The sequence below is a fragment of the Drosophila grimshawi genome, unplaced genomic scaffold (assembly GCF_018153295.1).
Source record: "Drosophila grimshawi isolate 15287-2541.00 unplaced genomic scaffold, ASM1815329v1 contig_848, whole genome shotgun sequence".
Classification (NCBI taxonomy): domain Eukaryota; kingdom Metazoa; phylum Arthropoda; class Insecta; order Diptera; family Drosophilidae; genus Drosophila; species Drosophila grimshawi.
The window spans coordinates 22,433,656-22,449,671 of record NW_025063692.1 but is presented as its reverse complement, the minus strand read 5'-3'; the positions used below and the strand labels follow the sequence as shown (position 1 = coordinate 22,449,671).

The window sequence follows — 16,016 nt, the reverse complement described above, 5'->3', positions numbered from 1 at the left end:
ACCTGTTGGTGGAAATCGATTAGACCACATATCTCACACAATTTGAAAGCTAGAGTCACCAAATGAGAAAGGTATATTGCTAGTAACACTCTTCAAAAATCCGGGAAAACAAATTTTAGACCGCGCCCTCCCCAGCCAACAAAATCGATAAAAGCTTATAACTCCCGCAATTTAAGAGCTTCAGTTACCAAACTTGGAAGGAAGTTTGAGTTGGAAGCAAACCGTGAAAAAGTAAACATCCAAACTTTTCCATTAGACACAATAATAATAATAATAATAATATCATCGTTTAGTTTATTCCCGCGACTAGCTGCTGTCCAGAAGGGTATCTAGCCTTCGGCGCGCCTGTAAAAGTTGTATTCCCTGATTTGTTTTCTCAACTTGAGGCCAAATGTTTGTTTAAACTCTCGTGCACTGCTCACAGTGAAAACAGCTTTGCCACAAAATTTGATATGCAACTAGTTCTTATAAGTCAATGACTGACGTAGGCTAATCGAAGTAAATCTTTCACAATGTATTTGTTTAAATAAAAAATGAAGTATTAAGTCTGTGGTGCAATGAATCACCTTCCAGCAAATGTTTTCGCTAAGCAAATGTTTGGAAACTCTTTCTGTTTTAAGTTAAGTAAATACAATTTCATACTTTGGTAGGGTGATGATCCATTAGTAAGAAGATATACCTGTAAATTATAATTATAATCTAAAATATATATATATATATATACATATTATTTGATTATTTTCCTTTTCTACTTCAAGTTTATTCATTTTTCTAAATCTGAAAAATATCTTTAAGAATATTTTCGATTTCTTTTTACTTTTATTATATTATTACCATAGTTTATTTGTAAATATATCTAAAATAATCTTAGCTAATCTTTAAGAATCGTTTCCAAGTCTAAATGTAAACACGTGTCTTACTCCAAGTGAATTAATTTTTCTTGTTTCTTATTCCTTAGTTATTATTGTGTTTTATATACTTTGTTTTCCATTTCGCCAAACTGATTGCATCGTTCACGTTGAACTGCTTGCAGCCCCGTCCGATGAGAAGACGTGGATGACGCTGACGACGATAAGCTCTGCACCGGATAAATCGTTCCACTACCTCCCGCTTCAGCCCGAAGTGCATTACACAAATACACACACACACACACACACACACACACACACACACACACACACGCACACACAACACGTCTGGCTGTTACGTGCGCTCTTGATTGCAACGTGCAACGTGCTAGGCATCGGTTAGGGAGTCAGTCTCTCAGTCCGTCAGTCTGTCAGTCTGTCAGTGTCAGTAACAGTTTCACTGGCCTTGCCAGTCTAGGCTTCTTCTCTCAAGGCTAAAGCGAGGCTGGCGCACTGATTGCTTATGGAAGAATCCGTTAAGCCTGCACCTGAGCTTTCAATTGGCCGACCGGTTAATACGCAACTGGCTGTTGCCGCCAAGCAACAGTCTGCAACAAAAAAAAAATGAAAAAAGAAAAACAAACAAAAAAATAAGTTATTTGCAAAAGAGAAAAGCGATTTAACAAATCCTAACACATTCAGCTCTTGGCATGGAGACATTTTGCGTGATATGTTTGATATTTCTGTTTTTCTTAATTAAATCATTTTCTGCATTCATATAAACGATTATATATGTGTATATATGTGTGTAAAATGTACAAATGTATGTTGTGATTCCCCAATTAGCAGCTGTAAGCCTAACGTAATCTGCCAAAGCATAAACTGGACATTGTAATCTTTATATATGTGTATATGTGTGTGTGCATGATGGCTACATGTACATACACATACACACAGCCATACACAAAGACATACACACATACATACACGCATTCATACATACACACATTCATACAAACATGTCCATACATAAGTGGAGTCGTCGATCAATAATGCTTTTGCATAGTGCTGCTGCATCCTCACACAGACACACCCCTACACACGCAAACACACGCGCACACACTCACAGCGGTCTCAAACATTTTGTCAACGGCGCCGTCGACGTCGCTGCCCGCGCACTTTCAACTCTATAACTGAAAATAAAACCAAATGCGGTGGCGGCGCCGTCGCTGTTGACGTTTCACGCTAACACTATCTCTCTCTCTCTCTCTCTCTCGCTCTGTCTCTCCAGTCTGCTCCCACTTGCGCGCTCGTTCGTTGCCATTGCCACTGCTGACTGTGCTGACTGCGCTGCTCGCTTCGTTTTTTGTCGTTATGCTTTGTGCTGTTTGGTGCGCTGCTTCTGCGTCAGCCACTTCGTTGGAGTTGCACACGCTCCCGGCCCGCATTCGTGAGCAGCATTTCGTGCGAGTCGGACGGAGTCGGTCGGCTATTTCTCGATCCCTCCGGTTATATAGCCTGTGTCTTTGTCTTATTATTTTTAAATTTATTTATTTTTTTTTTGTATTTTATTAATTTTTTGTTGTCTTGTTGTTATTATTTACCGTGGCACCAATTTACCGCTGACATTGTGCGCGTTGTGTGCTCAAACTGTTGCATTCTCAATTCGAAGTTGCACCAAAAAGCCAAGCGGCACAAAATTCATTGAACTCTCCGTTGAGTTGCAGCAACAGCCGCCACTCACAAAGCAGAAGAAGAAGAGCAGCGCAGAGCAGGAGCCGCCACAGCATCCCATTCAGCCAGCAACATGTCAGACGGCATTGAAGTTGAACAAATTGTGGAGACCAAGCCAAGAAGGGTGAGACATCCTACAAACACACACTCACACACACATTTACACTTGCAAGCATACTGCATACACACACATTTAGAATACGTAGAAACAAAGATGTACATATAATGTTATAAGAAAATATTAAGTGCGGCCACAGACGACGAACAAAAAGAATTAGACTTATAAAAGATGCGACAACAGGGCAGTCAAACACCAGCAGCAGCAGCAGCAGCAAAAGAAAATCTGCAGAAACAGATAGAGAGACTGACAGGGAGGCAGAGAGCAGTATACAGAGAGAGAAAAAGAGAGAGAGAGAGGGAGAGCGAGAATGAGAGCAAGAACTGTAAGCGCGAGAGTGCTCAAAAGGAAGAGGAAGAGCACACAGACCCAGCCTCGCCAAAAGTTGGAGCCCAAAGTCAAGTGTGCGTGTGTGTGTGTGTGTGTGTGTGTGCGCGCAAGTGTTGAACTTTAAATAACTGTGACTCCAGAAGAACCAGCCAGGGCCAGTAGCAGAGCAAATGCCGGTGCCGTTGCCCGTTGCCAGACAACGAAAAATCAGAGAGAGAGAGAGAATCAGAAAAATAATAAAAAGAAGCGTATTATGCGTTTAATGCGGGGGAGGATGCAGCCCATGCGCATACATACGCACACATCCATACATACATACATACATACATCAGCAGCAGCAAAGGGGTGACATACGCTGGCAGAGAGACTCACATGTGGGCATGGCCATACCAAACAACAACAACAGGAGCAGCGACTATGCATATCAAGTTCAAGTGCGCACATCACTTTACGCACACACACACACATATATATATATATTTATATGCATATTTATATGTATACACTCAGCAATATAAATGCAGGATATATACATTTGTATATGTGTATGTGTGCGTGTTGTACCAAATTCGAAGTCAAAGCGCATTTTCCCCATGCAAATGATCAACTTTATAATTATTTATTTTGTTCATATTTGTTGGAAGACGCAACTAAATTGAAGTTTGTATGCAAGCCTAAGAAATTGACCAAAACTATTATATATATGTATATATGTATATATATATGAATTGAATAAGTTTTCTACAATAAATCAAAAAATAAAAAATAATAATAAGAAGTAGATACGCCCTTGCTGAATACACTTGTAGCTGTATCTTATCAATCATTGTAGCATGTATCAAGTAATTGTTGCGGTTTCGTTGGGGCAACAACTACTAGCAACGAACATCTCTCGTATCACTCAATGGCAACGACAAATTTGTTGGCTACTGTGACTGACAGTATTCGATTGCGCCGCTGATACACTACTGTGATATGGCTCTAAGCGTGAGTGCGTATCTGTGAGTCATTTGGGGACTCGATTGATTCGCAGTGACGCACACGCACACCAACACACACACGTACACCAACACACACACGTACACCTACACACACACATACACAATTAGCTCCTTTATTAAGCAGCTATCGAATCGTCATGACTCAAAACTTAAAAAGAAAAAATGAGATTTGCTTTCAGTTTAGTTTTTGTACAGAGATAAAAAATAATTGTGTTGAATTTGCCACAACTTTACGTGATTTAAGCTAGAGTTAGTATCTCAATAATAATTAAATAATAATAATAATAAATGATAATAATATTACCAAAAATAGTTATAGTTATAACACAACTACTAGCAAAAATAATAATATTAATAAAAGTGATTCATGCTTTTATTTATTGTTTTTTGTTTTTGGGATTTGCTATAAATCAGGAACTATTTATGTTTTTTACTTATTTGTACAATGACTTTCGTGCAACAGCTTTTTGTGCAGTGTAGTCGTGTCGATAAAGTCGTTCAATGCGATCGAGTGAATACACATACATCCATACATACATCCCACCATACATACATACGTACATACTTACATACATATGCTCATGCTTTGTGTACGCATGGCTTATGCCTAATCTGTCCGAACAGAGGCGTACCATTTACGGCTATAACTCAATCAATAAGTCAAACAAAATGCGCACAGCAAAAGCCATGAAAACTGAAACGAAATGCATTCAGACAGGTGCCACAACAACAACAACAACAATAACAACAGCAAAAGCAGCAGTCGACATTATCAATGCCAATGGCAATAAATAATATTGAATATCGTATATGCGGCGTATGCGCAACGTCTCCAGCTCGGACCCCCCGTTACCCCAGCTTCTAACGATATCAATGGCATAATTGTTGGAATGGCAGGGTCGTCATTTTAGAAACTATTATACTATTATTACTATATGATTTTAATTAAGGAACTCAATCATGCATTGCATTTGCCCGCCCAACCGAAAACACACACACACACACACACAGGCAACACTTCCTGTGCAGTAGCTTCCTGATTTTCTTCCTTTGCTGATTATTATTGCTCAGCATGGCTCTTTGTCGCACTCAGGCATGAGTCATAAGTCGCACAGATGCATGAGCCAATGCCAACAACTAAATAAATAAAATACAAGTTCCTTTGTTTCGCTGCAAATCGAGTCAAAAAAGGGAGAACCAAAAACAACAACTGAACACACACACACACACAGACAAGTCTAAAAAAAACAACTCATAAAAGAGAAGAAAAGCACAACATTGCACCCCATTATGCCGGCCTCCATTCCCCACCCAACCCCACCCCCATCGCCCCTCAATGGGGCAAGCGAAAGAGACGCTGATTCATTCATTCAGTTTGTAGGCATCAATTGCATTTTGCGACAAGCATTTCAAAAACTTTTGGGCAAACTTTTGTTCGCAAAACTGAAAAACAGCTGCTGACACATTCTTCGCGCGAACCGCACTCATTGTGGGCGGCAACAGAGCGGCGCTGATATTAGAAATGTTAGCTTATCTGATTCATTATCAAACACTTAATATCCGCTAGCCAGACGCCTTACACAATTGTATGTACGCTGAACAAATTTGTTAACCTTAAAGAGCGTTTTTTGATAAGATATATGTGATTTAGCCAACTAACTAACTGTTCTAAACAACAAACAAAATCAAAATCAAAATGCAAAAATGATGAGGTATTTTCGAAAAATGAGTACAGTTAGTTACTCGCAATGAACTCTTCCTTCTGGCCAACACTTGAACACTTGACGTCAGAAAACCAGTTTGTTTTCGGGACAAGCAAACATAACACGTGTCTCACGTCTCTCTTAATCAAGACATTAACTTTCAATAACCAGGCATACACACATAGGTACACACATGGTCACACTTGCAGGTACACTTTAAATATACATTACGTTTATTCATTTCTTTAAGCTTATCATAGCCCGTCTAGGCCATGGCTTAAGAAAACAAACAAACAAATGCTTCGCCATGACTCACCCCACTGCCCGAGATATGTATTTTAATATATATATATACATATATATATATATGTTTTATTGTGTTTCTCTTGGGCGACATTTTGTTTTGAATTCCTGCAGCACACACACACACACACACACACACACACACACAGATGACTCAAACGCTGCTTGGCTTGTGGTTGCTTTGCACTATTTTTGCATTAAGTCTCGTTTGATTTATGTGAAATTTTGTGTGACTCGACCGGCTATCAGAAAAGCATTAGTGAGTACTAAACGATTTCAATGCTTTACTTATGTTTCGCTTCAATGTACATACATATGTGTACATACATACATACATACATACTTACATACATTCCACATATCATACAGCCTGCTGACTTTTGCTTTCGTCGGCAGTTTATTTATTATATTATTATTTTGTTTTGTATCCCGCTGCATATCTTTGTTGCTACGTTATAACAAAGGCCAAATTTATGCGCTGATACAGATAAAATTACTGATATCGGTATTCGTAGACAGTGATACGAATTTTCAATACAATTCCCATACATATTTACTATCGCATTCCACTTCACTTGATACAGTCGAAAATGAAAAAAAAAAAAAAAATAAATAAAAAATAAAAAATAAATAAATAAATACATAAGAACATTGCAGACAAGGATAATGATATGGGCTGGGTGAGATTTTCCCATTGTGGAGTGGGGCCTATACATTGAATTAAAACAGTCATGGCTCTGCACACTCACACTGAACTAATGGAAAATCTGATTTTCCCTTACGTTTATAATGAAATGCTTTTAATGTGGCTCTTTCAACTGAAAAACGACCCTCAGCTTACGAGTCGGAAAGCTCGAAAGTGGTTTAAAAACCATTCGCTTGTGGTCGCATTTATAAATAGCATTAAGAATTATTGGACTGATTTTAAAATCAACAAATAAGTCAAATTAGAAGTCATGGAACAGGAATTAAAAAATAATATGCGGCAATATCAATAAACAATATTATTAATATTTTACAGTACAACTTCTTTCAGTAAAAACATATTTTGGTCGTGCTTTTCAAACATTTTTTCGATTTTTTATGAATGATTCTTTTTATCGCCCTAATTCCAAAATCAACTCAATATATATATAAATATATGTAGGAGTTGTGTTAATTATTTTCTTGGAAAGAGATCCACCTAAAGAGACAAACTTATATGTGGTTGATATTTCTTCTTTATCTGAGACCGCAACAAAATTGGTAATAAATCAAAGGAGGGGCCTTACTAAATTGAGTTAAAATTATTACTTGGTTAGCTGTCGAAGTACGCTGATAGCACTTTATGTTACAAATGAATACTTATCTTAAAAATATTGTTTTTGGTGGGTGTAATTAGCTGTGAGGGACTGTATATATACATATGAATATCACACACAAAAGTCACCAGCGACTGAAGTGAAATTTCTAGAAAGGCAGCGCTGACGGTCAGTGGATCGGCCCACATTACCACTGCAGTAGCTGTGGACTTGCGATAAGAAAGAGAGATTAGGAAGATTGCAAGCGACTAGCTTGATGTCTGATTAAACACGTATACTGAGCGTATCTGAACAAACACTCCGAGGTGTTGCCCGGCTTTGCACGGGTAAGAAGAAATAAAAATCAATAAAAAAAAGTTAAAATTATCGGGGGAAAATCCAAAATGTGTAGTGGAAACTACTGTGAAAATTTCAAGTTTGGTTTGAGCTCTTAATTGATATACACTTTTATATATATATATATATATATATATATATATATACATGTTTGTTTGTGTATAGAAGATATGCACTTGGCAACAAATCAGAATTGCGATAAGAAAACCAATCGATTATGGTTTGCCCGTCGAAATAATCTGATTACAAATCGTGTAAGCGAGAATCATCAATAACTTTTACTTTCTTTGCTGGCCACTCCAAAAATACGAACACATACACGCACACATAGATACGAATGAACTGTGTTTGTATATATATATATATATATATATATATATATATATATGTATATGCAGCTCTAAATGGTGTGCAATTATTTAATTATGAGATTGCGCAATCTACACCAGCACTAATTGTCACGAGCAATAATCAAAGCTATCAAAACGAGAACAAGCAAGCACAAGATGTGAGCAATCTAGCTAGGCAAACGAATGCCATGCCATATAATGCCATAATTCTATTTCGATGCGTGTGTCGCCTTGCCGGCTTATCAGGTTAACATAGAGATTAGGTTTGCGTCAATGCTGCACCCACGAACGCACCCTCGAAGAACCACAACATGTTACATTGCAATTAAGGCTAAATTTTATTAGTTATCTGGCAAGCCCAGATGTGTGCGTATGTGTGTGTGCCAATTTATTTGTGCACATTTGCAAAGATACTCACTCGTCTTATCAGTGGCAACAAAAATAAAAATAAATAAATAAAAAAAAAAGCAACAAGAAAATTTATGGCAGCTGACAATGTGGTCACTGAGCCTGTATTTACTCATAAATGAATGTTCTCAGGTTCTGTATTCTTTTATTTGTTGTCTTTCTCTTCTTTTTGTTCAATCTTTTCTCTTGTTTCCGATTGCAAATTGGTTAGGCGCACAAATTAAAGCAACGGTCTTATTTATTTATGTATGCATGTATTTTTTGCCACTTCTTCTTCTTCTCTTTCGTTTTGGCACAGTTTGCATAATTTGGCTTTTGTTGGCTTCTGCTTAATTAAGTCAGCTCAAATTGTGGCTCTTCTATGTCCACACACACACACACACACATACATACATGTATGTCATCTACAGTTTTTCGTCGTGAAAGTCAACGTTGAAATCAAATCTTTTATCTTACTAATTGTTTGTCTCTTAATGCTATATTTCGTATATGAAAACGCACTTTTCTAAATTGCTTGGCGCATTTCTAATTGATATTTCTCACTCACACACGCACACACATACATAAATTACGGTCAACGAACGCATTATGATTTAACTCTCTCAACTCCTCTCCTTTCATCTCATCTCCTCGCATCAGTCCATCCATATAAAGAGACATTTTCGATGCTGTTATTTTAATGCCCGAACTCTTTGTGTGATATCATTCTTGCTCTTGACTCTCCCTTCTGAAGTCAACCCAAATAAAATACAAACATCCACACATATTTGTATGTATATACAAATATATATATATATATATATATATATCTAGATATATATATATATATAATATATAAATATAATATATATGCCTGCATTCGGCGCTGGAGCGACAACAAAATTATCTTTGGACCGTTTTTCATCTTCGTTAATTTTTTTTTGTCGGCAGCGTTGCTGATTGAAAATTGTGATGCTTAAATTGTTTCAAATGTAGCGCACACACACACACACACACACACATACAACGGAACAATATATAAATCATGATTGAAGTCGTAAAATCAGCTACTCTACGAAATTAGCTGCTCCGCTTGGGAAAGCAGCAAAACATACAAATTTGTATGTATGTATGAAATTAGATAAAAATTGAAGAATTCTATTATAAGTATAGAAAGCTCACCAAATCCACTAATCATATTAATGCACACAATACTGATAAGGGAAATCAAGCGAGAGTGTCAGAGTCCAATAATAGCTCCACCGCCAGATACCAGTTCAACTGCAACTGTTCTCACTGAGTGTTCAATTTAAGAGTGTCCGACTCAAAAATACCCGGTAGACAACTCCCAGATATTCTAATTTTATTACACTTTTAATATATGAAACTCATATATATTAATTGATATTTGTCTTTTGCCAATAAAAGCAAACAAGTCTTATAAAATGCCACGAATTGTGCGTTACACGGTTTGAATTATATTGACTACAAACGAGAAAATAAATCATACTTTTTATGGCAGATTTGTCCTTATGATTATGATTTTCAGCAGTGTATTATATATTAAAACGAGAAGTATTATTGCACTAAGTCGAAATTGTAATTTGTACTTTATTTGGCATTTGCTGAAACAACAGACAGTAAATTTACACATGTGGCATGCAACAGCAAAATTCAGCACAATAAATTGCCTATGTAAAAAACGGCCACTGAATATTGAACAAGTTTTTTCCGGGCTAAAGATACACACAAAAAAACCGACTTCTTTTTATTTATTTCTGTAAGATTTGATCCGTTTAGCGATTTTAAGGAAACTGAAAAACGTTAGTTTTTTATTTGTTGCATATTCATAATTTATGCCGCTTTCCGAACTTAACAAATTGAAGAGCTTTGTGCAAAATGCATTGGCGTGTTTAATTTGAAATTGAATTGTTTACGTTAGTTTTTATAGTTACAGCCATAGTTTCGGCACTTGGCACGGAACCGAATCGAAATGAAAGCGAAAGTATCTGAAAGCACCTTTGGCGCTGCCTGAATGCGCAGAGCCGCCAAATAGATACAGCCACAAAGCGTTAATTCAACACAAAGCAAACGAGACAGGTAAATGCAGGGGGCAACGGGTGGCAACGCAGGACTAATTAGGAGGGGAGCGTCTTTTTCCGGTCTGCAGCAAATTGCACTGATTGCATTGCACAAAAATATAAGCAAGAAAGATCAGTAAACAGGCATTGTTGATTACAATTAATTTTGTGTTGTGTTGTATTTTGTTTCTTATTTTTGGTTGACAGATGCCGCAGGCGACGTCGGTCGATAAGGACGCCATACGGGAGGCCTACGAGGATGTGCGCTCCGATCTCACAGACACCGAGTGGGCTGTCTTCAAATTCGATGGGGCGCAGATAATTGTGCATGGGCGTGGCCAGTGCTTTGAGCAGTTCCGCGAGCAATTTGGCGATTCGGAGCGTGCCTTTGGCTACATACGCATACAGATGGGCGATGAGATGTCCAAGCGCAAGAAGTTCATCTTTCTCACGTGGATTGGCCAGGAGGTAGGCGTCATACAGCGCGCCAAAATGTCAACGGACAAGGCGCTCATCAAGGATGTCTTGAATGTAAGTCCCCCCCAAACTAACAATGTTGCAATCGAACACACAAATTAATCCTTGCGATTCGCAGAATTTCGCCGTGGAGCTGCAGGCGGGCGTGGAGGCTGAACTGGACATTGAGCTGTTCCGCGAAGCGTTGAATCGCGCCGGTGGCGCCAACTACGGCACTGGCATCCGGGACAATTAAGTCGGTCGATCGCCATCGGTGTATCAACCATCTTCTTAATTTTTTTTTTGCGCACCTCTTCATTTACTTAAATATTATGAATTAATTTTATGCGATCTTAACATATTTACTGTACATTTTTTGTAATATGTAATAAACATAAAACAAGAAACGAAACAACAAAGAAAAGCGCTGGATTTATTTTAATTTTTTGTAATTCATTGTTATTGTTCATTCTGTTACAAATCAATGTTTTATATCCTTTGAATAGGTTGATTAATGTTTAAAATATAAATGCTATATAAAAAAATAAAAAAGATGCCCTTACTAAATGTGAAAGCGGATGAAGTGGTTTTGTCTAACTTTAACAAATCAATGTGCCCAGAGAACACAGACAGAATACAAGATAAATAATACGTCAAAAGTGTATGGAAGAATGACTTAAACTTGGTTATAAATGTGATCGCTGGACAATTTATTCGCGTGTGTGTGTCAGGCCAATGCATATACAACATTGTTGTACAGCAATATTGATTTAAGATTTGGATAGGTGACAAGAGTTGGTAATTGTATTAGATGGAGAAGAATGCGTTTATAATTTATGCATGTCGGTCCACGTTGTAAATGCCTAAGTGGTGGTCGCGACTTAATTTCTTTTCTTTTGTTATTAATTCTGATTTTTTTTGTCTAGCGATCCCGGAAGAGCACCGAGTGCAACGCATCAATATCCACCTCCACTCCGGATGAGTTTGTGGTAACGGTGCGAGAGCTGCAACATTAAAGCAGACATTGTTATCATATGTGTATATAGTGGGTATAGAGAAGGATTTGAAGTGCATACCTGACCGAGCGAGTGACACGATTGGAGGAGTGTGGATTGACCAGCACACAGTGCATGGGCTGGCCATCGAACTCACGCTGATGATAGGCATCCACAGCCATTTCGGCGTGCTCCAGAGACTTGTAGATGACCTCCGCAGTGCCCGGACGCACCACGCGCGCATCGTACATGGGCCCAATGTCATTGAACAGCTCCCGTATGTCGGAAGTGGTCACATTTGTGTGCAGATTGCTCACCAGCAGACGATAGCCGGGCTTATTATTTGCCACGCTCAACGGCAACGGCATCGACATCGACGGTGGACTGCGACGCTGGTGCATGGACATCGAGGACATGGACGCCTGTCCAGACATATGTGCCTTGGACGACACAGTGCCATTCTCATTGGCATAGATGCCATGGGAGACGCGACGATCTGGTTGGGCACCAAATAGACGCGCTCGCAGCGACTCTGGCAATTTGGATGTGGTCACCAAATTGCGCTGACGGCGCTCAAATCGCTTATCCAAATTATCCCCACGGCTGACATGTGACGGCGGTGGCATGGACGGACGCTCCAAACGATTGCGCGACGTTTCGTAAATTGAAAAGGGATCGTTGTCCATTGTGTTGCTGGGTGGCAATGTTATATCCACACCATCCATATCCACGTCATAGCCAACATAAGAGCGTCCCAGACCACTTACTGGCTGGTTGCTCAAGTGCATCGTGCGTGAAATCTCCTCTATGGGGACAGAAAGCAAGATCATTTTTATAATCGAATGTGATTTTTTATAAACCTCAATCGAAAGATTGATGAGTGAAGAACAGTGAAGATTAACTGCAGCCATTGGACTGTTTCGACTGTTCTTAAATATTTGGAAAATACACTTACCATCTTCAAGCTGCTGCATGTTGTCATAGTCGACGTAGCCGCGCGGCACAAACGGTTTGGCAGACGCGTTTAAGCGACCCATCATTTCCGAGGCGCATGAGTTAGACTTGTAGCCGCCATGGGACCCAATTTGGTCTTTGGGATCCCACCAGGGCGTTGCAACCAACTCATCACCTCGATTACTCATGGTAATTGTGCGCTGTCCAAAACGTCCCTTGTGGATGATAGCGCCACCTGCAGCAGCACCACCACCAATAGTGGTCACTCGCGGTTGCGATCGCGATGACTGCTGCGGTGGCAGTGGCAGTGGCATTGCCATTCGCTCCTTCTTACGCTCGATGAGCATGTTACGGGCATCGATGCCGGAGTCGCGTCTGTTCTGATTGAGTATGTCGCGTGCGTCGACAATTTTAGCGCGCGTCTTCTGGATGATCTTGTTGCGGGCGTCGTAGGGGCGCTGGTGCTGGCCCGGCTGGTTGGTCTTGTTGATCCACTTGCGTGGCTTCATTTGAACGTGGTTAACATGGCTGTGACAATAACAGTGAAAATGCGAACATTAGCAGCGCCATTTTCTTTTGGGCAGGCAATACTTACAGATTTTTGCCATTGCTCCGTGGGGGGTTGTGTTCGCGCTTCTGCTCAATAATTTCGTCCAGTGTAAGGTCCATGTCCATTGTCGTTGATTGGCGCGTTACGCACACGTAATTATTGATTCACAAAATGTAGCTGCCCATGCAAGATATTCGTCAAAATTCGATGCAACTATTTGTCGCAGATTTGATGTTTTCAGTCGTCGCGTAAAGCCATGGAAGCCGAACGACAGGGTTGCACTACTTCTGCCTACAAATATCGATAGCCTTTTGGAGTTGATTTTATTAGACACTATCGATATTAATTATACCATTGTTAAATATGCGCTTCGGTCCATATTAGTGAATTTTTCGTATGGTAGCTTTATAAATTTATGTCCGTAATGGAAAATGTATATTAGATTGACATCTATTATTCACATTGGCTCAGCTTTATGACGACTATCGGCTATTCAGTTAAAAAATGTTCAACTATCATATCTCTGTGTCGATACATTGCTTGTGCTTTGCGACGATATTTAAATTTGATAGATAATTCAGACGTACATCACTAGCACCGCTGCTGTTTTCTGTTGTCAATTATTCTTTTGGTTATAATTATTTTCACATCCACCCGCTATACGAGCTCTCCAACTCTCATCAAAGGTGCTCCTCGCAACAGCGGCTGCGACTGCAACCATATGCAGCAAAGTCTATTATTAAGAAACTCTAATTACAGCTCGACGGCTGGAACAGCGTACGCCGCATGCAAGAATACAGGAAAAACACCCGAACAAGAACAACAACAACAAGATGAATCCCTGCGTGGTCCCCACAGCCGTGCCCGATGTTGACGGTGACAAGCGCTGGCAGAGCATACATCGCCGCTTCATATCCGATTGCCGCGAAAAGGATCCGGACGTAATCTTTCTAGGCGATTGCATATTCGAAACACTGCAGGACACGGACACATGGAACCAATACTTTGCACCGCTGCACTGCCTCAACTTTAGCATACGTGACGATCGCACCGAGCACGTGCTGTGGCGCATCGAGAATGGTGCCCTCGACAATGTCAATCCCAAAATCGTTGTCCTCCACGTCGGCACCAACAATGTGGCGAACACTGCAGCCGAGGTTGCTGAAGGTGTGCTCGCCAATGTGACAAGGATACGCCAAAAATTGCCCGGCGCCTATATTCTGCTACCGGTAAATTAAACAACGAAATGCACATGACTTATTATATTATCATTATCATGTCCTTACATTTATTTTTTTTCAATTGCACTTGCAGTCACTTCTGCCACGAGGCCAGCAACCGAATGCGCTGCGTGAGAAGAATGCGGAGATCAATGAACTAATCAAGGAGCACACAAAGGGATTGGATCGCGTGCAGACCGTTGCCATTGACAAGGGCCTAGTGCAGGGAGACGGCAGCATCAGCCATCATGACATGTTCGACTATAAGAATCTAACCAATACCGGCGCCAAAAAAATACTCGAACCATTGCACGATTTGCTCTCGCAAATACTCAATGAAAACGAACCGGAACGCGATCTCACTCCATCCGAATAGCTCTCAGCACTCAGCGCCCAGCACTTAGCAATTGAAGCAACAACGCATAACCCACAAAACGAAATCCAAATCCAAATCCGACCCATCCGCTTGATCTTAGCAATGAAAGTATTTACTCGTGTATTTCACGGGAATTCGGAATTTTTTTTCCCCATTATACAAAAAAATAACGCAAGTTTCCTTAACCAAGAATACACAGCTTTGAAATAACACATATATGTATATATATGTATATATATATATATATATATATATATGTATAGATAATATAGATATGTATACATATATATAAACATATATATATATATATATATATATATATATATATATATACATATAGTTATATATGTATTTATCCCACAAGCTTAGGTTTAATGGCTTAAAAGTGTTTTTGCATAAGGCTCAATATGCGCAACACGATATACAAAAAAAAAACACGCATGAAATTTTGTATTTTGCATTTATACTAAATATAATTATAATTACATTCATACATACACATACACACACACATATATATATATATATAAATTAATATGCATATTAGTCATGACCAACAATGAAAAACATACATTCCCTGCATCGTTTCAATATAAATAGGTTTTCTTTTTAACAAATACATATTGATTAATTATTTTTAAATTATAGTTATGAGGTATGTGAAAGAAGCTGGTGAAATTGTGAATATGTGCATTAAATGGAAATCTGCGGCAGCGAATCAAAACTTATGTTAATATTTGTATGCTGTAGTCTTCAAAGGATCATGTATAAATAAATGACAAACGTGTGTGTGTGCAATGCTATTGCTCAACAATTTTGTATTTGTTTAAAAAGTTTGAAAAAGTTTGCCTGCCTAGTGACAACAGTGACTGTTAGTTATCGAAAATGTATATCGATATATCGATTGGTGAGTCAGAGCGCTGGTTTTGCCTAATCTTTGTTTACACCTTCATGATAACAAAAATAAATTAGT

General features: G+C 39.1%; 3 protein-coding genes across 3 annotated transcripts; 2 read left to right on the top strand and 1 right to left on the bottom strand.

Moving 5' to 3' along the window:
• The first annotated feature begins 2,297 nt into the window (after positions 1–2,297).
• LOC6565357 (coactosin-like protein) lies at positions 2,298–11,204 on the top strand. Its single transcript, XM_001991158.3, has 3 exons — positions 2,298–2,706; positions 10,700–11,023; positions 11,088–11,204. The coding sequence occupies exons 1-3, from the start codon at positions 2,656–2,658 to the stop codon at positions 11,202–11,204; spliced, it is 492 nt and encodes a 163-aa protein (XP_001991194.1). The 5' UTR covers positions 2,298–2,655.
• A 51-nt stretch (positions 11,205–11,255) lies between these two features.
• Positions 11,256–13,730, bottom strand: LOC6565358. Its single transcript, XM_001991159.3, has 4 exons — positions 13,493–13,730; positions 12,899–13,425; positions 12,025–12,748; positions 11,256–11,952 (listed from the first exon to the last, which is right to left on the bottom strand). Exons 1-4 carry the CDS (start codon positions 13,570–13,572, stop codon positions 11,871–11,873), a joined length of 1,413 nt encoding a protein of 470 aa, XP_001991195.1. The 5' UTR covers positions 13,573–13,730; the 3' UTR covers positions 11,256–11,870.
• Positions 13,731–14,044: 314 nt separating this feature from the next.
• LOC6564745 (platelet-activating factor acetylhydrolase IB subunit beta homolog) lies at positions 14,045–15,413 on the top strand. Its single transcript, XM_001991160.3, has 3 exons — positions 14,045–14,133; positions 14,207–14,676; positions 14,762–15,413. Exons 2-3 carry the CDS (start codon positions 14,281–14,283, stop codon positions 15,041–15,043), a joined length of 678 nt encoding a protein of 225 aa, XP_001991196.1. The 5' UTR covers positions 14,045–14,133; positions 14,207–14,280; the 3' UTR covers positions 15,044–15,413.
• The last annotated feature ends 603 nt before the right edge of the window (positions 15,414–16,016 follow it).

Bases quoted from the DNA above. Each gene is read 5' to 3' on its own strand.
- LOC6565357 (XM_001991158.3), top strand. From the start codon at position 2,656: ATGTCAGACGGCATTGAAGTTGAACAAATTGTGGAGACCAAGCCAAGA. The intron at 2,707-10,699 runs GTGAGACATCCT...TTTGGTTGACAG, and splicing joins TGGAGACCAAGCCAAGAAGG to ATGCCGCAGGCGACGTCGGT. The intron at 11,024-11,087 runs GTAAGTCCCCCC...TGCGATTCGCAG, and splicing joins TCATCAAGGATGTCTTGAAT to AATTTCGCCGTGGAGCTGCA.
- LOC6565358 (XM_001991159.3), bottom strand. From the start codon at position 13,572: ATGGACATGGACCTTACACTGGACGAAATTATTGAGCAGAAGCGCGAA. The intron at 13,426-13,492 runs GTAAGTATTGCC...TTATTGTCACAG, and splicing joins CGGAGCAATGGCAAAAATCT to CCATGTTAACCACGTTCAAA. The intron at 11,953-12,024 runs GTATGCACTTCA...TTAATGTTGCAG, and splicing joins CGTGTCACTCGCTCGGTCAG to CTCTCGCACCGTTACCACAA.
- LOC6564745 (XM_001991160.3), top strand. From the start codon at position 14,281: ATGAATCCCTGCGTGGTCCCCACAGCCGTGCCCGATGTTGACGGTGAC. The intron at 14,677-14,761 runs GTAAATTAAACA...TTGCACTTGCAG, and splicing joins GCGCCTATATTCTGCTACCG to TCACTTCTGCCACGAGGCCA.